Source organism: Monodelphis domestica, chromosome 1, assembly GCF_027887165.1.
Source record: "Monodelphis domestica isolate mMonDom1 chromosome 1, mMonDom1.pri, whole genome shotgun sequence".
NCBI lineage: Eukaryota > Metazoa > Chordata > Mammalia > Didelphimorphia > Didelphidae > Monodelphis > Monodelphis domestica.
In genome coordinates, this window is record NC_077227.1 from 83,944,863 (window position 1) to 83,969,606 (window position 24,744).

General features: G+C 37.3%; 1 protein-coding gene across 1 annotated transcript in view; it reads right to left on the reverse strand.

Moving 5' to 3' along the window:
- The window catches only part of TNKS2 (tankyrase 2), a 61,447-nt gene extending 38,168 nt beyond the window's left edge, over nt 1-23,279 (reverse strand). Inside the window, exons 1-6 of the mRNA XM_001375634.5 lie at nt 22,597-23,279; nt 5,692-5,916; nt 4,430-4,525; nt 2,782-2,818; nt 2,555-2,630; nt 1,968-2,062 (exon numbers count right to left, since the gene is read on the reverse strand). Coding sequence (XP_001375671.1) covers nt 1,968-2,062; nt 2,555-2,630; nt 2,782-2,818; nt 4,430-4,525; nt 5,692-5,916; nt 22,597-22,801 — 734 coding nt within the window. The 5' untranslated portion in view covers nt 22,802-23,279. The remainder of the gene's footprint in view (nt 1-1,967; nt 2,063-2,554; nt 2,631-2,781; nt 2,819-4,429; nt 4,526-5,691; nt 5,917-22,596) is intronic.
- Nucleotides 23,280-24,744: the final 1,465 nt, after the last annotated feature.

Sequence of the window (24,744 nt, forward strand, 5' to 3'; positions counted from 1 at the left end):
AAAAAAAGATACTATTATAAGACAAGATAAAGTAGGGATTATATAACTTGGCTCTAATCTTTCTCTTGGGTTTTATGTTGCACCATTTCCAATCTAATTCTGTTCAAAGTTATGAAACTCATAGTTCTTCAAACATTTCTCTCTCTGAACTTTTGCTTATGCTATGGAACCTTATGAACCCTTATGGTTAAACTAAAAATTCAACTATATTACTACTATCGGTAGACTTCAGTGACTACTGATTCATTTGAACTATATAGCACTTCTGTTTATGCTACTTACTAGGCACTAAGCATATGCTATCTTATATTGATTATGCCTTTTCACTTCTATATCCTAGCTCCTGAACTAGATTATAAGCTTGTTGAGAAACACTTTATTTTATTTCTTCATCTACCACACCAATCTCAATGCCTTTCATATAGTAGACAACTTTATATATTAAAAAAGATAATTCTTAACAACTATATTATAAACACAAATAAATAATTTTATGAAACTTCTCATTCATGAAAAGAGATAAAAATAAACTAAGTAAATTTTGATTTCTTTAATGTTGAAATTTCCTATTAAAATTTCACACTGAAAAATAAAAAACAGCCTAACACGACAATGGATGAATAGCTAAACCTTATGTTCAATATGATAGAATAGTATAATGTAATTAAGAACGAAGACACAAAATATTATAAAGAGAAAAAAGCTGAACCAAAATATTAGTATACATATTCTTGTTAATTTTTAAAATTAAGTTTATTTAATTAATTTAGAATATTTTTCCATGGTGACATGATTCATATTCTTTCCCTCCACTCCTCCCACCCCCCTCCTGTGGTCAATGAACAATTCTACTGGGTTTTACATGTGCTTTGTATATCCTTATTTAAAATAATTATATCTACATATATCACATTATGTAGAACATACATATACACAATGTAAGGCTCAGAAGGAGGAAATAACTTAAAAAAGCATCATGGATAACTAGATGTTGAGGTTCATTAAAAAAAATATAAATAGTACCGCACACCTAGCAGATTGGCCAATATGACAGCAAAGGAAAATAATAAACATTGGAGGTTATGTGGCAAAATTGGGACACTAATGCATTGCTGGCGGAGTTGTGAATTTATCCAACCATTCTGGAGGGCAATTTGGAATTATGCCCAAGGGGCTTTAAAAGACTGCCTGTCCTTTGATCCAGTCACACCACTGCTGGATTTATACCCCAAAGAGATAAGGAAAAATGCATGCACAAAAATATTTATAGCTGTACTCTTTGTGGTGGCAAAAAATGGGAAAATGAGAGGATGCCCTTCGATTGGGGAATGACCAAACAAATTGTGGTATCTGATGGTGATGGAATATTATTGTGGTGAAAGGAATAATGAACTGGAGAAATTCTAGGTGAACTATAAAGACCTCTAGGAAATGATGCAGATCAAAAAGAACAGAACCAAGAGAACATTGTACACAGAGATTGATACACTGTGGCACAACTGAATGTAATGGACTTTTCTCCATTAGTGGGAAAGCAATGATCCAGGACAATCCAGAGGAACTTATGAGAAAGAACGCTATCCACATTCAGAGAAATAACTGTGGGAATAGCAACACAGAAGAAAAACATATGATGGATCATATGGTTTGATGGGGATACGATTGGGGATTTGAACTTTAAATATCACTCTACTGCAAATATGAGCAATGTATAAATAGGATTTGAACAATGATACACTGTTCCCAGTGGAATTGCTCATTGGCTCAGGGGGTGGGTGGGAGGAAAGAACATGAATCATGTAACCATGGAAAAACACCCTAAATTAATTAATTTTTAAAAATAAAGGAAAAATATAAATAGTAGCAACTGATTTTATTTTTAAAAGCCATGATTTAAAAAATTAAAAAAATATAAAACACTTTTAAATGTTTTCATTCTTTAGTGTAGCAAATCAAAAAATCTTTACCCTTTGTCTTTAGCATGTACATCAGCTCCATGTTGTAATAACAGCTGCACAATCTTAACTCTGTTGTATCCTGCTGCTAAATGTAATGGAGTTGACTGAAATAGTAAATTACATTAATCAGTCAAAATAATAATACTGGGTAAATTAGGCACATCATAGTAAAGTGTAAGGAACAAAATATCAATAAAGAAAAGGATAAGGGCTTCCATAACTGCAGTTAAGTTAAATAAGACGTGCAAAGTCACAAATTAAGATACAGGATCAAAGGCATATGATATTTGAAAGCCCAATCAAGCAAACAGTTGTATTAAGTCAGTTTTACAAATTAGGTTTAAAAAGCTCATCAAATATACCACAGACACAAAGAAAGTTTGCTATTAACATTTGTTTATGTAAAGTAGACAAATAAATGACAATGCTGGCCATATCACAAATTTTGTTAGAATTTTATACTTGACTGTTATATTTTGTTTAAAAAAATTTTTCTGCTGTTAAAACTGGACTTTAATGTTTAACTAGATGAAAGCATTTACCAAAAACTTTACTCACTGCAAATGAATAAACAAGTAATTTGTAAATGAAAATACCTTTCTGCCATCACTTGCATGACAATTGACATTTAATGGTGTAAGTAGAGCCATCATTTTTTCCTCATTGCCACTCCTAAAACAGTTTAAAATACTTTAGCAATTTATATACTTGTGTGAAATATTAACTATAAATACACAAACATATCTATGGGGGGAATCAATTTTTAAAAGTTGTACATGTAAAAAATTTTTAAAAATATCACATTGTATATTTAATATCTTACCTAGCACTTTCTAAGAGTTCATCTTTCTTATATTCACCTGCAAAAAATGAAGAAGCTATTTATTTTTTGGCAAAAGGCTTTCAATTGAGATTTTTTTTCAAAAAACACCTTTACCTTCCATCTTAGACCAAATTTGAACCCAGGACCTCCCATCTCTAGGCCTGGCTCTCAATCCACTGAGTCACCTAGCCACTCCCTCAATTGAGATATTAAACTCACTGAACAATGAAGAAAAAGAACTGTAAACTTTTTACTAATACCTCATTTAACTACAGATCACTTATCTGGCAGATCTAGCTATCTAACGCCACCTCTGGAAGAACAATAAGAAGCTGAATTGTCTAAGGAGATATCACAAAGTAGAAATTTTATTTAAAGGAGATCCCTTCTAGATTTGATGTCTACTTACTTTTAATTTAAATATAATATAAGAAGCTTGATTATCAGAAGATGATAGGGGTGGGATAAAGGGTTACTACTAGAGGCTGGTACCTTGTAATAACAAGAACAGCTAGCTCTTACCTAGAGAAGAAATAAAAGGTATAAAAAGCAAATCCCCAAAGCATAGCAATCTAGGACTATTCTGTAGAGGAATAAAGTATGCATCTCAACCATCCCCTAAGATGTAGTAAGTAGAAAAAGTAGGTTGTAAATAAAGGACCCATAAGTAATCTCCCTGCCCACTGACACCATTAAATCCCATTTAACATGTAACACATTTTAGAAAGAATTCCATTAAAGTGGGTTTTTTAAAGGTCTTTAAAAGAATAGTTAGGTTGTTGGAAAAAGTAACTTTAATGAACAGCCTATTTCCTGGCAATGCTACCAAAAATGAGGTATTATTGTGTTAAAAAAAAAAGTAAACAGCCTTGAGTAAGAGAAATATTTGGAGAATTAAATTTTTTTTTTTTTACACAAAGTTGCAAAGATACAAGCATATATGCAGCAGCTAATTCAACAGAAAAAGATGTCTTTCCCCTTTCAGAAAGGAATTATTTATTTCAACGGCCAGTACAGTATTATTTATGATAGTTTAGGTATTTTGCTATGTTAAAAATATAGCTAAACTCCTTAACTTTCCTCAGGGTAGGATAAGTACTAGGGGCATATTTTTCCTCATGGAAAAGCACCGACTGGGCTTGGAAGTCAGAAGACATCAGTTCTAACTTTGGCTCCATATTATATCAGCCATCTTAGACAAGATGCTTAATAACACTGAACCTTAAGTTTCTTCATTTAAATGATGTGGTTAATAATAACTGTTTTACAAATCTCATGGGGCTGTTGTGAAATAATATGTGGTACACATTAGTGCAAAGTACATAGTACATTCATGTACTAGGTTTATTATTTTTTTTATAACCCTTAACCATTCTGTCTTAGAATCAATATTAAGTAATAGTTCCAAGGCAGAAAAATGTAAGGGGTAGGAAATGGGGGTTAAGTGACTTGCTCAGGGTCACACAGCTAGGAAGCGGCTGAGGCCACATTTGAAACAAGGACCATCTGTCTCTGGGCTTTGTTCTCTATCCACTGAGCCACCTAACAGCCCCTGTCAGATATAATTATTAAGAGGGAAAAAAACCCTATTTACCAAAGACTATTCTTTATGTTCATTCTGAAATATAAGGATAGACTGATGCCTTACCAGTCAATACTGCTTTTGCAGATGGGTCTGCCAAATCTAAAGCTGTTCTCCCATCTGTATTACGGATGGTTGGTTCAGCTCCATGCTGCAAGAGGACTGCAAAATAGCAAATAAGTTTTTCTAATGAGAAGATTTTCCATTCAGATATTAGTATTTTCAAAAGGTTTGGACCAGAAAAAGTCCTAAAGATGCTTAAATGTTCTTTGTCTTAATGGCATTACAATAAATTCCTTACTTTTTGTTATTCCTGATATATTAATAACTATCCACAAACATATAGTTCATTTATCAAATATCCTAATAAATTACATTCATAGAAAGGCAAGAGATCTGAAAAACAAAATATCAGTGTCTACAATTCAAATATTACCATATAAAGATCTCTCTCATCTAATAAACCCGATGCACTGAGCAAAATTTGCTTATAAATTAAATCTCTGTAAATGCCCCAGTTCCCTAATAAAATTGGAGATGTATTTTGCAAGGGAAAAAAAAATTGTTGACCTTCTAGGAAGAGTCTGTTTTGCTATTCAGTATTTAAATCTTTTGTCACTAGGTGAAAACCTGTATGTTGTTAAACGTTAAGGCATTCAGGATGGCATAGCTAATGAGGAATAGGAGAAATTAGCCCTTGAAGACAAACTGAGAGATTTTGTAATGCTTTTAAAATTATGTAAAAGAGTTTGATGTCCTTAGGATATAATGTTCACAAAATATGATGACAAGAGAGGCCTTGTTATCTAACTGCAATTTAGAGGCCTGCTCTCCCATTCAGTTGGTTTTATCTTCTAGCCTCACAGGTTTCTGTCATTTGCATAAAGGGAATATTTTCTTCTAGGTCCAAGTTCCCTGGTACTTCTTGTCTGTCACTAGTCACTTAGTTTAACCAGGTTCAATGGAACAAAAAGCAAGCTGAGAGAAACTCTTAAGTGAAGAATAGCAGCTACAGAGATGTCATTCATAAAAAATTCTCATTACTTACCAAGAATTATGGCTTTAATTCATCAATTCAGACCATAAACCCAGTCTTTATCAATTATTGTTTTGAAATACCTTGTCTCTTTCACTTTTGTTGTATCCCCACAGAGCCTAGCACTTAGAAAGCACTTAAATGTTTGCAGACAGCCTGGCTATCTTTTTTCCTTTTTCCAGAATGCTTACCTAGGCTCTCAGCATCTCATTACTTATATTAAAATTCTGTCTTACAAAATTTGAACATAACAAATGTGGAATGAGGATTCTTCTAGGAAGTAAATGATTACCTATGCAAACATCAATCTTTCCTTTAATTGCAGCTTCATGCAGGGGGGTGTAATTCCAGTTATCCCGAGCATTTGGGTCTGCACCATGTCGTAAGAGGAGATTGACAACTTCGGCGTGACCAAAGGAACAGGCATTATGGAGAGGAATAAGACCCCCATCATCACGAGCTTGGACATTAGCACCATTCTGCAACAAATATTCAACCACATCTTTCCGACCAAAACCTAGGAGAAAAGCACATGTATGTGTAAAACCTTCAGATGCCATGTTCAAAAGCAAAATTTCAGAATACTGACTTATTTTTTTTTAAACCCTTACCTTCTGTCTTGGAGTCAATACTGTGTCTTGGTTCTAAGGCAGAAGAGTGGTAAGGGCTAGGCAATGGGGGTCAAGTGACTTGCCCAGGGTCACACAACTGGGAAGTGTCTGAGGCTAGATTTGAACCTAGGACCTCCCATCTCTAGGCCTAGCTCTCAATCCACTGAGCTACCCAGCTGCCCCCTACTGACTTACTTTTAACACTTATGTCAACATAGTTTAAAAAAATAACCACTTTTGACTTCTTGCCAAAATAACTGCCCGAATGAGACATTTTGCCCAGTTCCCATAGACCTACTTTAGCAAAATTCTGAAATGCTTATAAAACAGAATTATGATCAAGAAATTCAATGAGAAAATACAGTAAGCAATTTCTCCTATTCCTGAACTGCCTAAGAAATTGATAGATAAGGAACAGCTCTATCCATCTTTCCACTTACCCTTATAAAAGCAAGCATCAACCCAGATTTCTAATATGTGACTGGAGACAATGAGGAACATGGATATGGAGCCTGTAATACTCTCTATGTAGAGGTAGCAAGCTGCTCTCAGAAAGCCCCAGAGATCAGAAAACTCTTGGGACAGAAATTTTAAAAGAATCTTAAGAGGAGAATAGGTTCATACCAAAGTATACCAGGCCCAAGGGCTCTTCTGAGGGTTCCTAATATTCTTTCCTGAGTTACTAGAAAACATCCTTAAGATCTAGAATTTTAAAGCTCAAAGACTGAAGACGACCATCCTCAGGAGGTAGAGCTCAGCTCCCAGGGACAAGACCAAAGAAGGCTGAACACTTCATCTAAAAGCTCAGCAAAGAGTAGAGTCTGACCTTTTCACAAATTCTCAATTCAGAAATTAAAGCTGGAGAGATGAATAAATCAATGAAAACATTTTATACTGATAAAATATACTGATAAAAAAATCACTGCAAATCTAGATAGCCCTCAAAAGATATTAACTACATTATAATCACAAGTAGACTAAAAAAAATGGAAGGAATAAGCACCTGAGAAGAGGAAGTCAGTTAATCAACCAGTATTTATTATCTACTATGTGCCAGACACTGTGCTAATAAGCAATGGGGATACAAAAAGAGAAAGGAAAGATAGTCTCTGCCCTATAGGGGCTCAGTCTAATGGAAGAGACAACATGCAAATGTCTATGCATAAACAAGATGTATACAGGATAAATTAGAAAAAAAATATCAGAGGGAAGGTGCTAGCATTAAGGGGAATCGGGAAACATTTTCCAGAGAAGAAGGTGGAATTTTAGCTGTGACTTAAAAGAAAACAGGAGGCAAAGATGAGGAAGAAAAGTATTCCAGAAATGAGGTACAGTTAGTTAAAATTCTGGGAGTCAGAAGATGGAATGTCTTTTTAGAGAAACAATCAGCCAAGTCAATGTCACTGTACTGGGAAATACATTGCAGGACAGGACGAGGGGGGTAAATTATAAGACAACTGGAAAGATATGAAGTAAAAGTCCAAACAGAAGATTTTATATTTGCTCATGGAGATAATGAGGATTACCTGGAATTGAGTAGGGGTGACAAGGTCAGACCTGTGTTTTGGGAAGATCACTTTGACAGGTGATTTAAGGATAGAGAGACTTATGGTAGGGAGACTGATCAGGAGGCTATTGTAATAGCCCACAAATGAAGTGATAAAGGTTTGGATTGGGGTAGTGTCAGAGGAGAGAAGGGCCATATGCTAGATATCATGAAGATAAAGGTAGAAAATAGGTAGGATATTGGTTGTGAGAGACAATGGAGAGTCAAGGATGACACATGAGTTTTGGGCCTGAGAAACTGGGAAGAAGGTGGTATACTCAGCAATAGGGAAGTTAATTCCATGAGAACTTAAAGAGATTGCCAAATGAAATAGTATACAGGGAGAAGAGAAGAAAGTCCAAGACAGAGACCTGTCAGACATCCAATTAGCAAGCTTGACCTGGATGAAGATCCTGCAAGGGAGACAGAGAAAAGAACAATCAAGTAGAAAGAGATCCAGGAGAGAGTGGTATCATAAAAACCTAGAGAAGTATGAAGGAGGTGATTAATAGTGTCAAAGGTTGGGAAAAGGTCAAGAAATTCTGAGGAAGATTGAGAAAAGGCCATAACTTTGGAGATCATTTTCAGTTGAATAAGAGGTAAGAAACTAGCCTGGAGAAAGTTAAGAGGCTAACAGGAAAGGAAAACCAGATGGCATTCTCAGGGAATTTAGCCACAAAAGAGAAGCATAATAGTTAATGGAGAACAGATGGATAAAATGAGTTTTTTTTTGAGAATGGGGAAGATCTATAGGCATGTTTGTTGGCAGTATGGAAACAGCTAGCAGGTAGGGAAAGAATGAAGATGTGTGAAAAAGTGGTGAAGATAGAGGAAGCAATGTGATGGAGAAAATGTGATGGAAAAGAATCACTTATGCATATAAAGGTGTTTGCTGTGGCATGAAGGACGGTTATCTCATGTGGGACGGATAAGATGTGACACATGTCTGCAAAAGACAGTAAAAAATATTAGAATAAAATCAAAACTGGAAAAAAAGAAAATGTAAGATACTTGATACTAAAACAATTGACTAGGCAAACAGGTCAACAGGAAATTAAAGAATAAATGGATTTCTTGGAAAAAAGATTTTGAAAAAAACTCAGACATTGTATTTCAAGAAATTATAAATGAAAACTGCTTACATTTTTCAGAAGCACAGGGCAAGAGTGAAAATCGTAAGAATTCACGGATCACCTCTGGGGATGAGGGGATCCAAAAGGGAAAGTATCAGTAAAAATCCAGAACTCTCGTTAAAAGAAAAAAAAGAAAACCCTACAACATAACAAAACAAGGGTCTAGAAAAAAGCAGTTAAAATACCAAGGAACTAAAGTTAGCATCACATAAGACCTGAAAGCTTCAATTAAAAATGAGAGATCTCAGAATAAAATATTCCAAAAAGCAAAAGATAAGTTTTATTACTAAAAATTACTTAAGCTTAAAGATGAGTTTATTCCTACAGGGGAAAAAATAGATCTCTGGAGTAATTAAAGACTTTTAAGTATTTCTGATTAAAACACCAAAGGTAGGTAGTAACTTTGAAATACAAACATGAGAATCTGAAGATGAATATATTTGTGCAACTGGAAGGAACTGTGTAATGATATAGTGCTAAAAAAGAGGACAGGTGTCCAAGAATATTAATGCCTTTGAAGGGTACCGAAAGTTAAATAAAAAACCCAGTAATTTGAAGGTAGGATTGGCTCTGCTCTTGAGGATTTGAAGGGTGAAAAAGAAAAGGGAGAGCAAATGGAATACAATAGTTTAGAAAGGAGGAAGAGGAACTTACTATTTTTCCTGTGGTAGGGTATGTCAGAAGTAGTATATACAAACAGGGAAGATGGGGTGCACATCAGAAGAACCTCATTTATCTGAAACAGGCAAATGAGGATAGAACAGACACATATGAAGAGTTTGGTGTAGAAATACAGGAAAATAGGAAATAAGCAAGATATAGAGGAGAGGTGGAATTATGAGGGAGGAAGATGCTGGCTTCCAGTGAAAAGGGGAGGAACAAAAAACTAGAATCTAAAGGAGTACCTTAGATTGCCTCTTAAGACAAGTGGGGATTGACTGAACAAATTGTGATAAGTGAACACAATAGAACATTGGAAGAAATGAGACAGATAAGTGCTGAGAATCTTAGTATGAGCTGAAAGAGTGCAGTGAACAGAAGTAGGAGAACAATTTATATAAGGACAGCAACATTGTAAAGAGAAATTCTGAAAGATATAAGAACTCTGACCAATGCAAAGGCCAATCATGTCTCTAGAGAACCCATGATGAAGCATATTACCTACTTCCTGACAGACAAGAGAAGAGCATAAAGGTATAAAATCGTACATTTTTGGACAGAGCCACTGTTTTTACTTGATTATGCTAAATAGGCTTCTTTCTCTCTGTTTAAATGGAGGATGGTGGTGGTGATAATATGGGAGTAAAGGTTGGCAATAGTGATATTAAAATGAGACCACTGAAACATTTTTTAAAAATGGAAACAAATGGAAATTCAAAAGGAAGCATAGATGAGCTGGGCATACCAAAAGAAAACAGATAATTCCTCATTTTCTAATAGGGGAGATTAAGATACTGGCACATTTGATTGCAGGAACTTAATAGCTACTGCTTGTTGAAAAACTAAATTAGCTCCCTTGATCCTCAGTAACCCTTTAAAACATCAGGTTAATTATTCTATCTGTAACTTTGGGCAAGTAAGTTAGCTTCTTTGGAGACTCATTTGTAAAACTGGGATAACATTTCCTTCATTTGCTCCAAAAGGAATCTTATACATACAACAGAATGATACATGGAAAGTGCATTCTAAGGCATAAAGCAAGCCTTAGCTATTTTTCTTGTACCTATAAGTGACTGATTACAGATATGGAAGGCTAATGAGAAAAATTAGGAAAATTTTATTTAGTTAGAAGTTATTTCAATGACATAATTTATAATGCAATAATATTACTTTTCGTGAGGTCATTGGAATATAATGACAAGTTTAAATTCTGAACATTCTAAGTGACCTTCAGAAATAGTCAAAAAAATCTTTTAGAAAATATATCTAAAGACTCATTTGGTCTAACACCTTTTAAGAGAAAAAAAAATGATTTATTTTGGGGAAATGTGATCACTAAGATTTTTTTTGAAAATCACAAGCAGAAAACAAATCAAATACATGTAAAAAAAGCACCAGTTTTTGTTACCATTGATGAGCTTTATTTTAGCAATTTTGAAACATTTAGACCTCATATATAATGGGGCCCAATGGAGAGGTAGATACTTACTAAACTTACTCTCTTTAGGTATTATAAAAATCAGTGTTGTAAGTTTCATTTCAACAAACATTTATGAAATACCTATGTGCAAAAAATGAATCAGTCTTAGTCCCCAAGGAATTTACATTATATTGGGGCTATGAGGTGGAAAGGGGATGAGGCCATCTTGTACACAAGTAATTACAAGTTGATATAAAATAAATACAAAACTATAAGAAAGAATATTAACAAATGGGAAAATCTAGAAGGATTGGTGCTGCCAAAGAGATAAGGAAAAATACATGTACAAGAATATTCATAGCTGCACTTTGTGGTGGCAAAAAATTGGAAAATGAGGGGATGCCCTTCAATTGGGGAATGGCTGAACAAACTGTGGTATATGTTGGTAATGGAATACCATTGTGCTCAAAAGTATAATAAAGTGGAGGAATTCCATGGGAACTGGAACAACCTCTAGGAAGTGATGCTGAGCGAAAGGAGCAGAACCAGAAGAACATTGTACACAGAGTCTGACACACTGTGGTACAATTGAATGTAATGGACTTCTCCATTAGAGTGGCAATGCAGTGACCCTGAACAATTTGGAGGAACCTACAAGGAAAACCACTATCCACATCCAGAGGAAACACAGTGGGAGTAAAAACACCGAAGAAAAACAACTGCTTGATTACATAGGTCGAGGGGGTTATGATTGGGGATATAGACACTAAAGGAACATCCTAGTGCAAACATCAACAGCATGGAAATAGGTTCTGATCAAGGACACATGTAACACCCAGTGGAATTGTGCGTCGGCAATGGGAAGGGAGGGGAGAGGGGAAGGAGGAATAAAATATGATTTTTGTAACCAAGGAATAATGTTTGAAATTGACCAAATTAAAAAAAAAAAGAGATAGTACCAGGATTATGTCTAGAAGGAAGGATTCTAAGTAGAGAGGAAGAAAAAAATATGAATTGTGGCTAAAGACTGAAATGTATAGCAATTAACAATGCTCAGATTTTTATTTTTATTTTTTAGCTCAGATTTTTATACCCTCTTACCTGATTTTTAAGTTTCCTAATTAGATAACTGTGAAATAAGTCAAAGATTAGTATAGCATGGAAATAACTATTACTGATTTAGGAGAAAAGTAAGTAGGAGAGGTGATGGTGCCACTCTGACAAGAAATATTTAAGAGCATACTATGTTCCTGGCACTGTGGATACAAAGACAAAAGTTAAATAGTCCCTGCCCTTAAGTCTATTATAGTCTAGTGCTTTTGGGAGGAAGGCACTAATAAGTAATACAATCTAGAAAGGTTAAATGTAAAAGGTGGTTGCCAGAACTTAACCTTGAAGATAACCAGAGATTCTATGACATGAATTTAAGTGTATTCTAAAAGCCCATGACAGTCAATAAAAATGTACAGATAAGAGATAGTGTTGTATATGAACAAGAGTAAAGCAGCTGGATCTCAGATTATGTCAGTTGGGATCAAATTGTGAAGGAAGGCTTTTAAATGCCAAAAAATAGGTGTATACATTTAATCCTAGAAATAATAGAGAGCCACTAGAGTTTGCTGAAAAGGATGTCAGACTTGTGACTTTGGGAAGATCATTTCACTAGCTATGTGGAGGATGGTTGAAGTAGACAGAGAGTTGAATCAGTTAGATAAATGAAGAAGTTATTGCAATGTCTCAGGTAAAAGGTGCTGAGGGACTGAACTACAGAAGTGGCTACATAAGTAGAAAGGAGGACGGATGCAAGAGATGTGGCAGTAGAAGTGATAAATTCTAGCAAATGATATCTAGCAAATTTTACTGGATATGTAGAACGTAGACAGTGAGGAATCAAGAATGACACTGAGGCCGAGACTTGGGTTACTGGAAGGGTGGTGGCACCCTCAAAAGAAATGCCAGTTTGAAAGAGGGAAAGATCAAGGGTAAAAGATAATGTATTCTGTTTTGGACCCTGAGGAAAGGAGCCATTTAAAAAAAGTTCTGCATTCTCAACACCTAGATTATAATAGGTCACCCTTAAGTTTGTTTGTTTGATTTTTAAACCCTTACCTTCTGCCTTGGAATCAATATGTGTATTAGTTCTAAGGCAGAAGAGCAGTAAGGGCTAGGCGGTAATGGTAAGTGACTTGCCCAGGGTCACACAGTTAGCATCTGAGGCCAAATATGAACCTAGGACCTCCTATCTCTAGGCCTGGCTCTCAATCCACTGAGCCACCTACCCTTCCCCTATAAGTTCTGATTGAGTTCAAGATGATATTCCTAAGTACCTTTGAAACATGTCTATGGGTAGTCAAAATAATTCTTTCTAAAGTGACTATTGCTCCTTCATCAAGGTTCCAACCTTGGGAGTAAGAGAAACCCATATGCTAGGAGAGCCAAAGGATTAAAGAAAAACTTGCAAGTGGCAGAAGCCAGGAGCTGGGGTGTGTGGGTATTAGGCAACAATTGGTTTAGGTCCAAGGATGGATCTCTATACCACTTATAAATTGACCTTGACAGCTCTAGTTTTGGGAATCAGAATAGTGTGACTGGATAGTAGGCTGGCTTTGGAGTCAGAAAGATCTGTGTTCAAGCCGTGTATGATACACAATTGCTATGTGACTATGAAGTATCTCAACCTTAATGCCCTTGGTAACTCAGTCTCTAAGTTAGATCACTTGAATAATTCCATCAGTGAGAAAAGGACTTATCTACACCAATGAAATTAGATTCTTTCCTATTTCTAATTTCTCTAGAATTTCAGGCCCAGAAATCCTATTCTATTGGCCTCAAACCAAAATAACCAAAATACCAAGTTTAATCTTTAGAATTGTCTAGCCAGACTGTTTTCACAAACACTATATCAATAACTACATGTTCAATACAGGAATAATACTTTAAACAGACTCCAGTTAGATTCCTCAACACTGGCAGAAAGGAACAGGAGGTCCTCTATGAGGCCACAGAAAGGACAAACTAGCAAGGACTAAGTTGTAGTAACCCGGATGAGTTTATTTTATGAAACTGGATTAGATATGTGCCAGACTATGCCAATAATGTTACAATAAAGGATAAACAAAAACAGAGGTGGGGCAGCTCATAAGAATGATATGTGGGGAGAAAAGAGAAAGGACTAATATCTATGAGCAGAATAGAGAGGGCAGAATATGAAATTCTTTATTTCTGAGAGAAGTTGGACATTTTAGCTATAGTTCCAGTGCTGGCTGAAGATATGTGGATTAATAAAGTATATCAAAAAGTCTAGATTCCCTCTTCCTTATTCTTGAGCATGAAGTCATGAAAGAGGGAAATCTGCGGAACAACAATGGTCAACGCATATATCCATGTTGACAAAATAATAAGTAGAATTCACCAGTATGAGAACAAATTTTTAAGACAGTAAAAATTAAAACTAATAAGGTGTAAAAGGAAGAGTGCTGTATTTGGGGTCAGATCACTGGGGTTGAGATTTGGGAACTGTCATTCCCTTCCTGTGTGACCGTGAGCAAATCTCTTCACTGTTTTGAATTCATTTTCCCTACCTACAAAATGAAGGGGTCTTGTTGAAGGTACTGAGGCCTTTTCCACCCAAAATACACTCATAAAAGAAAATATACTGTCTAGGCTGGTGTCTCAAAGGTGCAACTGGGAATGTGGAAAAAGTAGAACCAATGGACTTTGACAGAAAAGTGAACAGATTCATATGGAGAACACCACACTAAAATAAAAATATTTTCTATTTCTGGGAATGTGTATTTTTCTGATAGCTTCCAAAGAATGGCTAAGATTAGTTTAGAGATTACAAAGGGAAAGATTGATACCCTTTTGGGAATCAAGTTAGGAGGACTATGGCACATGAATTTGGAACACAGAAGCTATTCTGAGACTCTAGCTCCACGTTGGCAAGCCAATGGCACACATGCTGGAGTGTGTCAGAGGGGGCTGCTTCCTCTTCCCTCTACACACCCACCTGAGGACATTTCTCCCATGCCCAGCAGATGGGCACACGAGGAGTGAGGGTTTCAGTTTGGGCACTCAGTCTCTAAAAGGTTCACCATCACTGCTCTAGCTAAAGGTTCTCTGGGGTTCTGACAGTTTTATCTTTTATCAATCTAGGAGAGAAAAATCAGTGAATGGAGCCTAATAGAAAGTTAAAGGATATGTTTTGAGATGTCTCCAGAAATGAGAATAATTAAAAAAATAAGATCCAAATCTCTAGAATCTGTTTCTCAGGAAGGTACTAAGGGATATCTCTAAACCCACAGAAATATGAAGTAAAACTAAGATAGTTTGATGTTTTCTTTGGTAGTTATGTTCAGACTACCTTAAGACCACTTATATAAGGATGCTGAGTGTTTGCTCAGATGGTATCTTTATTTGCCTATGTGGACTAACAGTGAATATGAGGAAAAGCCTTAGAGCTTTTGAAGTTTCAACCAAGAAGCATTTATTCATAACCAGACTCTGGGAAAATACAATGACAAATGTAAAACAGTTTCTGTCCTCTAGGAGCTTATACTCTATTGGAAGAAACATGTACAGTCTTATTATATAAGCATAAATAAAAAGTAAGAGGTGGGATACTAAGAATAAGAGGTTCAGGAGAAGGTTCATGTAGAAGGCATCACTTGAGCTAAGTCTAAAAGGCAACCAGGGATTCTAAGAAACGGAAGTGAGGGGAAAATGCATACCAGACATGGAGAACAACCAACACAAAGGTATGGAGATGGTAAATGGAGGGCTGTGTATTAGGAACAGTAAGAAGGCTATATTGGATCTTACAGTTCATAAAGAGGAACAACATGTGAAAAGGCTGGGAAAGTAGGTTGGGACATGTGGCTCCCCTCCCCCAAATTTCCCATGCTTAAGCTTTGGTACAATAAAAACAGAAGGCTTATTAAGTTCAGAAAGCTGCTCTAGTATTTATTTATTCTTATAGGGCTCTGTTCCTATTGCTCATTTCATCTCACAGCTCTAACACTGTTACCTCTTCTTTCTTAAGGGATTAGGTAGCATTTATCAAAGTAGTGAATCACTGAAGTGGAAGATGGTGCTCTGCAGGTCAACTGAGGTACCAAATTAGATAGTTGAGAAAACCCTCCATTTTCTCTTTTTTATAAAGAATGACAAAATCATTAATCTCTAAGGTCTTCCTCATCCAGGTCAACACTGTACTAAGAGATTAGTCCATGGCTCACTGGACTTCTGGAAAAGGCAGCAAAGACTCTCAAGTAAGAAATGGGAACATCATGTGCCAGGCAAATCAAACCACTGGCACCACCTTCCTTAAGACCCAGTGTAGAAGACCCTAATGCTATGTCCAAGAATTGGGAGAATAATATCAATCTTCCCCTATCCCCCCACCCTCTAGCCCATTGCCACCATACAAGGGAATAATCTTTGTGGAAACTTATCTTGCAGGAGCTATAGTACATCAAGACATGTTCCACTCCTCTCTCCAAGCCACATCTACTAAAGACTCAGAAAAGAATGTTCTCACCACCAATGTCCATGATGCTTTCAGATTATTCAACTCAGAAACAAATACTGTTTTATCAATAGAAGTGATGCTAAGAAAGATGAACCCTAAGAACTAGTGGACCTTCCCATTTGACTTTCAGCTGAAGACTCCCATGTGTTGTCTTCCCTATCAAAATGTGGTCTGTCTTGCTTTTCTGTTTGTACATCATAGTGCTTTCCCCATACTAAGTGCTTGATAAATGCTCTTTCATCTAGTCTTCCTTTTCCTTCTGTCCACACTTCTTTCTTCTCTTCTGCCACCTGTCACCCTGAGTTTACTTGAAAAGATTGGCCCTTGAATTGGATCCTTTCCCTTTCTTTTTACACAACCAATCAGTACCTTCTGTGAGAAGCATTATGCTAATTATTGGAGACACAAAAAGAGGCAAAGGAAACCTCAAGAAGCTTATAATCTAACAGTCAATGGTTAAAAAATTATAAGGAACCACTGCATATCAGTTGATTGAGTCTTCTTCAGCCCTTTAGATACTTTTAAAGAGGTACTGTCTCTATTTTTCTTTCTTTCTTAATTCCAGGTTTGAAATAATTCTGGACATTCAAAGACTAGAAGACTGATCTCCTTATTTCTACCTGAATAAAGACACTCCAAAAGAAAACCATGGTTTATCAGTACTTATTAATTTTAGAATCAAACTTTTGAAAGGGGAATTAAGTATATCTTCTCCTAATATATACAATAATATTAATCTAGTTCTTTATGGGCTACAAAGTCTGAAGGGGAAAGAAGATTCAAAGAATATAATATCTAAGGATAGAATTTCAATTGCCAGATGAAGGCTTAAAATCCAGGGATGCCAATTGTCCTGATCAAGAATGGAGCATAACTAACACATGCTAATAAGAATATATTTTCTGAGTGTCTTGGAAATTTAATTTTTAAAGTTTAAAACTAAAATGTGTTGGGGAAGAATACAACTATCTGTGTACATACACCAAACTAGATAAAGGAGCAATTACAATGAAAAAAAAAACTAGCAATGGAGACATCCAGAAGTTCCCAGAAAGCAAAATCCAAGAAGTATCCAGTTGTAAAACCTAAGGCAGTGATGGCAAACCTATGCCACGGGTGCCAAAGATGGCAAGTAACATAGTCTCTGAGGGTACTTGGCCACCCTCCCTCTCACTCCACCCCCACCTCCCACCCCTGCCCCAGAGTTCATTACTAGAAAGGCAGAAAGCCTCAGGTTGAGCTGCTCCCTTGCCCCTCCCTACCTCACCTGATGACATTTTTTTTCATATCTCATATCCCTCTGCTCAGCAGCTCAATGGGAACGCTTTCTCCCTCCTCTGTGAGGGGTAAGGGGGGAGGGAAGGATAGGGCATATCCAGCATGTGGGGGGGGGGGCCCAGCACTTCATCTCTTAAGTTTCACCATCACTGACCTACGGCCTCAAATGTCTATACATAAATGCCCAAAGTATATATAACAAGCAAGTTGAACTAGAGATCTTAACATAAGGAGGCAAATTACTACATAGGTATCACTGAGATTTGGTGGAATAAAATCTTTGATTGGAATATGGTTTTCAATATATATACCTTATTCAAAAGAAATGGTCACTTAAAGGAAAAGTGAGGTAGCATAGTATAGCAAGAAGGAATATTCAGGTGAGAAAATTTAGAAAGCAGAGCATGGAGGTCAGCATCTTAGTTAAGGTCAATGGAAAGAGTAACAGCAATGTAGGCTATATATGAGATTCTCTGGACAAAAAGAAGAAACAGTTCTGGAAACATCACAGCCTAGTATAAAGGACATAAAATACTGATGATGTGGAATTTAAAATATTTAGTCATCTACTGCAGTAATCTTTGCCAAAAGGAAAGTACTCAGTAACTTTCTGATTTGCCTTAATAATTTCAGCTTTCAAAAGGTGAAGGAACCAACAAAGGGAAAAAAAAATTATATATAATCTTATTCTACCAGAGAAGAACTAGTTGCTGGAGGGGAATCTTACTTTTGCCTATCTCTCATCCCCACATTCTGTAATTAGGTGACATGAGTCTCCTTGCTATTTCTTGAACTAGACAATACTCATTCTAACATTTTGGGATCTTCACTTTCTATTCATGCCTGAAACTCTTTCCTCTCTTCATGTCTATCTCCTATCTTCCCTGGCTTCCTCTCACATCTCATCTAAAATACTATCTTCTGCAAGAAGTCTTTCTTTATTTCCCCTTAATGCTAGTACCTTTCCTCTACTGATTACTTCCAATTTATCTTGTAATATAGCTCTACGTAGTTTTTTTTGCATGTTATCTTTCCTACTAGATTGTGAGCTCCTTGAGACCAGGATTTTTTTTTTAAATCTTTCTTTTGATTCCCTAGTACTCAGCACTGGCTTAATAAATTCTTGTTAACTGAACCCTGAAGAGAATAAAGGACTACCTCCTAGAGTCTGTGATGGAACCACTGGGAATGACCTTCATCCCACAGTTAGGGAAAGCAGGGTCCAATGGAAAACTCAATAGAAACTCATGGATATCTATTCTATGAAGGAACCTGTTAGCACAAGAGTAAGGAAAAACTCTCAATAAAAAATTCAAAGGGAAACAATTCTAGTAATGAATAAAAACATTAGTTGCCCAAAGATATAAATGTTGGGACACAAAGATATATTCAGAAATGCAAGGACAAGTAACAGCATATATGTCATGGTTCTGTCAAGGGCACTATTAGGATGAGGAAAAAAAAAGAGTACTATTCAGGATGGTGTAATCATCAACTAGTTAAGCCATTCTAGGAACCAAATATGAAGTTATTTGAAGAGTTATTAAAATGTCTGGGCCCTCTGACCTAGAGAATTTACTGCTAGGCATAATCCTCTGGAAAATCAATTAAAAAAAAGTCCAATACACATAAATATATATACGCACCGAAATATTTAAAGAGTTTTTTTTTGTGGGGTGAATGTAGAACATCATATCTCACCAGAATTTTTTGATATATTAGTTAATTTGGCAAAACTCCCTCACCCATAATAATAGATGGATAGGATTTATATAGTGCTTTTAGGTTGGCAATGCATTTTGCAAATATCTCATTTTAATGAGATAAAATATATCATTTAATTAACTCTGGAAGATCATTAGGAGAGATAAAATTAAAATTGAGCTGACACTTGGCAATTGTTGTAGAGAAAATGATAGTTTGGGATAAATAATGAAAATAATAAATGTATAAAATGATAATCTGGTACCTAATTAGAAAACTCAATTCTATTGATGTTTTTTCCATAAAAAAGGACTCAACATATGACACTAGCTAAAAGTATGTGACTTAATAGATTTTGAAGTTTCCTGTTTACAAAAAGCCAACAAAGTGAAAATTCAGACAAAAAGTTAATTCTTGCATAACTTCTCAGTTTATTATTTCCTCCCAGTTTTTGAAACTAGAATTTTTCAAATATCTTTTTGGCCTTATATATACTACTTACCATGTTACCACTATGTGTATGTTGGGGAGGGGGGGGGGGATAAACCCAATAACTTTTATGTAATTATTTGGTCATTCCAGAATCTAAGGAAAATGAAGTTCTTTCACTCTCTATATTTGTCTCTTTTAGTGATTTCATGACAGTTTCATCTATCGTATCCATATCTAGATACACATATCCAGCTATAGTCTTTCTCCTGAGTGCTAAAACCACATTACCAACTTGATGTTTCATAGATCCAAAGACCTAAAACAGAACTCATCTTTCTCCTCAACTTTCTCTCCAAAGCTACTTCTCCTTGGAACTTTCCTATTTCTACCAGAGGATCACAATCCTTTTAGTTATACAGGTTCACATCTTTGAAGTACTGAACTCAAACTCTCTTACCAAGTATATCTCTCAAATCTCTCTCCTTATCTTTCTCACCCAGTTCCCTTATTACTTCTATCTGGAATACAATAGCCTCCAAACTGATATCCCCTACTCAAGTCTCTCCCTCTCTAATCCATCCTCCAAACAGCTGCCAAATTGATCTTATTCAAAGCACAGTTGGCTTAATAGCTAAAAAAAGCTCCAGTAGCTCCCTATTGCCTTTAGAATAAAATATACACTTCTCTGTTTGGCATTTAAAGATCTTTACAGATCTTTACCTTTCCGAATTTAATACACATTACTCTACAAACTCGTCTAGTCAAACTAGTTTATTTGCTGTTCCTCACAAAGGACAAATGGATCAAAAGGTATTAAATCAAAATTTATTAAGCACTTACTGTGTACTATGATAAGTACTGGGGATACAAAGATCAAAACGGTATCTGTGATCTCAACTTCCATACCTTTGCATAGGCTGCTCCCCTCCCTGCCATGTACCCCCTTCCTTACCTCTGACTCTTAGAATACCAATCTTATTTCAAAGATCAGTTCAAGTTCCATCTTCTAAAAGTTATTTCTTAATCCCCTCAATTACTTTCCAAAGTCCCCAATTACCCTGTATTTACTTATATGTTATTTCCTACCAAATGCAAGCTACTTGAGGACAGAGAACTGCTTTGTTTTCCTTAATATCCCCAGTGCAAAGTATAGTGCCAGGCACATGGTAGGTACTTCATATATACTTGTTGGTGGATACAGAAAAATTTGAAGTCACTTGTTCTGTATAAAGTCTAACTTATAGGTAAGCAACTTACTCAAAATCCTCCTATCTTCTTACAAAATATAAGCAAAAGTATTATATGCATATGTATGTATGTGTGTATGTATTCACACATACTTATTGTATCTTGTTACAGAGAACCATCCACGTTAAGATTCCAACACAGTTATTTACAAATATCAATGTTGATATTACATAATTTATAAAATGGAGGTTACAGAATTACTCTCCCCAGTGGAGAGAAGAAAAAAATGTACAAAATGTATTAATTATTTAAAAACTAAGGATAGTTCTAATCCTATTTAGATTAATTGAAGGCTAAGAAGAGGCAAGTTTAAGGGTAGAGAAATAGATGAGGGAACAGGAGGTCTCTGGAAAAGGGGGGAGGTTGAACCAACCTAACTCCAGACATCTAGATTACATTTTTATTCATCTTCAAAGGCTTTCACTAAACCCTTTCCTTTCTCACAGACTGAGTGGAATCTAAATAATCTTATTTTTACATTATTAATCAATTTGTTACATTTTCCCAAGTCAGGAAGCAGTTAGTTTTGCTGTAACCCACACTACCTAATAGGAGTTTGCAATGCTGTGCATGTCAAAGGCAGCATTCATTAAAAAAGACCTAGACAAAATTGTATAAATTAAGGACATTAAGTCTCAGTGCTTGTTCTCTCACCTAGATTTTTCTACCCCTTCCCTCTCTGCTTCTGTCATTCCCAAACTACCCTTTCTTCCCTAGGCTATAGTAAGAGGATTTTTAAAAAGGGTGTCGGTGAGTGAAACCTGATATTTGTTCACTGAAAAAAATTAAGTAAAAAAAAAATGAAAAAATTATTGTAAGCTTTAAATGAAATGTGTGAACTTTCCAAAAGAAAATCCTCAAGTATATGTACTAAATTGTGCAAAATCTGTCTCATCACTAATCAAGCTAGGCCCTTTTCTGACTCTCTCTCCCCTATTAAAATGTAGAAATCCAGTGTCTAATGAGACAAAACCAAAAGTATGCCAGCAAATCTGCTAAACTGTGTACTCTCTTCTTTCCCCCTCCCCCCTTAAGTAACTTGGCCCTCAATTTTCTAATAGCTCTGATGGATCTTCTCCTTTAAATTTACCTAATTTATTTTATACTTATTTGTGTAATAAATGCTTGGTGAATTGTCTTATCTTCCCTATAAACGCAGACGGTTGTTACCTCCTTCCTCCCCCTTTCATCAGCATTTGCGTTGGAACTGAGGCCTTTAGTGCCTTAACCCAAAGAGTTAATGGTAGAAATTTCGGGTAGGACGTGAGGGAACATATTTGGGGATGAGGGGGAGGGGATCAGTTGTCTCTCTGACTTAAAAACAAACCGTGAATAAGGTGGCCAATAGTCTGCACCAAAGTCGTTTGTTTTTTTTTTTAATCAGGACTGGAAATCAAGTGATGAATTTGGGAGGTTAAAAACAAACAAAACGCCACCTAAACAAGTGGGTGGGGCCAAAGGGCCAGCAACTTCCCACTCCCCCAGCTCTGGGAACAGGGGACCTAGGGTTCGACCCGGAGATTCCGACAGAGGCAGGGGCGCTGTGGGGAGGGGGGGTGCATTCTCTCAGACGACCCTGGGCCCGGGGTGTGTGCGCTCCATTTCCGGCCGGCCGCTGCCCCCTAAGTTGGTTACCTGCGGCGAAATGGAGGGGAGTGGACTTCCTGCCCGCCGTGTCTCGGCTGTTCACCTTCTCCGGGGTCACCAACTTTTTGACGCGCTCCACATCCCCGTTCCGACAAGCCTCGAACAACTCCCGGGTCGCGGGCTCCACGGCCTCCCCAGCTGAGGCCGCGCCCGCGCCGGGTCCTCCCCCGCCAGCGCAACGGCGGCCGGACATGATCGCGGCCAGCGGCGGCGGCGATGGCAGGAGGAGGAAGGCGAGGCCCCCAGTAAGAGACGTGCTCACAGTCCCGGGCTGCTCTACTCCGCTCCGCCCCGCCGTCACCGGCCCTGGCACTGGACCATGGTCCCCCTCCCCCACAGCGATTTCCCCCTCCAGGCCTCCCGTCAAGGCCCCGGATGCCTCGAGCTCACTTGGCTGCCCTGCCGCGCAGGCAGTGCGAGCCCGCCGTCCCCAACTCTCTCAGCGGCTACTGCGACGGTGGCTGCAAAGGCCACTTCGCCGCTGCTCTGGGGAGTCCGGGAGGCTCACGGGACTGCCTGTGGTGCGCGTGCGCAAAAGAGGCCAACTCGTCCGGCAGGTTGAGCTCCGAGGGGGGAGGGGCCTACTGGGATCGAGACTAGAGGAAAGAGGCTGTTGGGGCGCAGGCGGAGAAGGTTCAGAGCCTGGCTGCCATGTTGGCTGCTGGAGACCGTTTCCGCTCACCGTGCTCGGTTAATGCCTTCTGCGCATGTTCCCTGAGCCCAGATTAATTGATGGGCGTTTTGACTTGCTCTGAGCGCTTTGGGACTTTAGCACGGCCACTAGGCCCCTAGAACCTTCGGGACCACAGGAAAGAAAGTTCAATTTGATTGCCTTGCTACTAGTAGGTCCTTCCGTCGGCCTTGAAACCTCCCCATTTTCTTTTTTCTAATTGGCGATTTCTCGAAAAAGGGAGGTCCAGCCTGATAACCAGGGTCGTGAGGACCCTCCCCCTTATTACCTTGTTTGCTTTCCATATATTTTGGAATGATTTCACCCAAGCAGGGAGTGCCCCAGAGGCCCTATATCTGATGTGATTATATCTGTGCTTAGTGTCCCTTCCTCTTCTTCAAATGTAAACACCTCAAGGGCAAGGACTGTTTTGTTTATACTTCCAAATATTTCATCTAATAAAAGTTCCTTTTGTGCTTGTTGCTTTTTAAAGGAATAAAGGCTTAAATGGTGTTAGATGAATATGCACATAACAAAATGGTTGATGAATGTGAATTCCTGGATCTTCTCTGGATGAAGATAGAATCCACCAGCTTGAGTGTTATTCTGGGCGCTCCCATTCACTTTATCCAATTTATAACCCAACTAGATTTTTAACTTCTCTCCTATAGGCTCCCATCTTTCTTCCAACACTGCCTCCCCTTTGGTGCTGATTGTCATCACTTCACACCTGAACTTACTATTATAGCCCGCAGGTAGGGTGGCCCTCCTCAAGTCTCTCCCTATGCCAATCCAACCTTCACTCTGCCAACAGGATCTTCCCAGAAACATAGGTCAAGCCACCTCATCCCTCTAATCAGTCACCCCCAGTATCAAATATAAAATTGTTCTTAAAGCTTCCTAATCTGGCATCCTCCTGCCTTTCCAGTCTTCTTACAACATACTAATAACCATGTATTCTAAGATCCTGTCTTTCTTTTAAGACACTATTTCCAAACCTGTTGTCCCCCATGCCTAGAATTCTCTCCTTCCTCATCCCTGTCTCTTGCCTTCCCAGGTTTCTTTCATGTTCACATGTTCTGCAGAGAATCTTTTCTCAGTAGTAGTTCTACAGGGAGCCTTTCCTTTTTAATACTAGTGTTTTCTTTCTTATTCACATGGGAGCACCCTTGAGAACAAAGACAAGGTCTTGGTGTCCCCAGCTCAAAATAGTGGCCCACACAAAGTAAACACTTAACAAATATTGGTTGATTAATGTTAATTCTAAATTCTTTCTGGAGTCTATAGCAGAAATTTGGAGAGTACAGAGAGGATTATGTATTTCAAACTCATCTTGGACAATCTTTGCCCTCAAGTATTTTGGTTCTTTTCTATAAAATGGGAACAATAGCAATCCACTTACTGGGGTTGTGAAATTTTTGAGTATTAGGAGGTAAATTATTAATAGGGAAAATGTTTTGTACTTT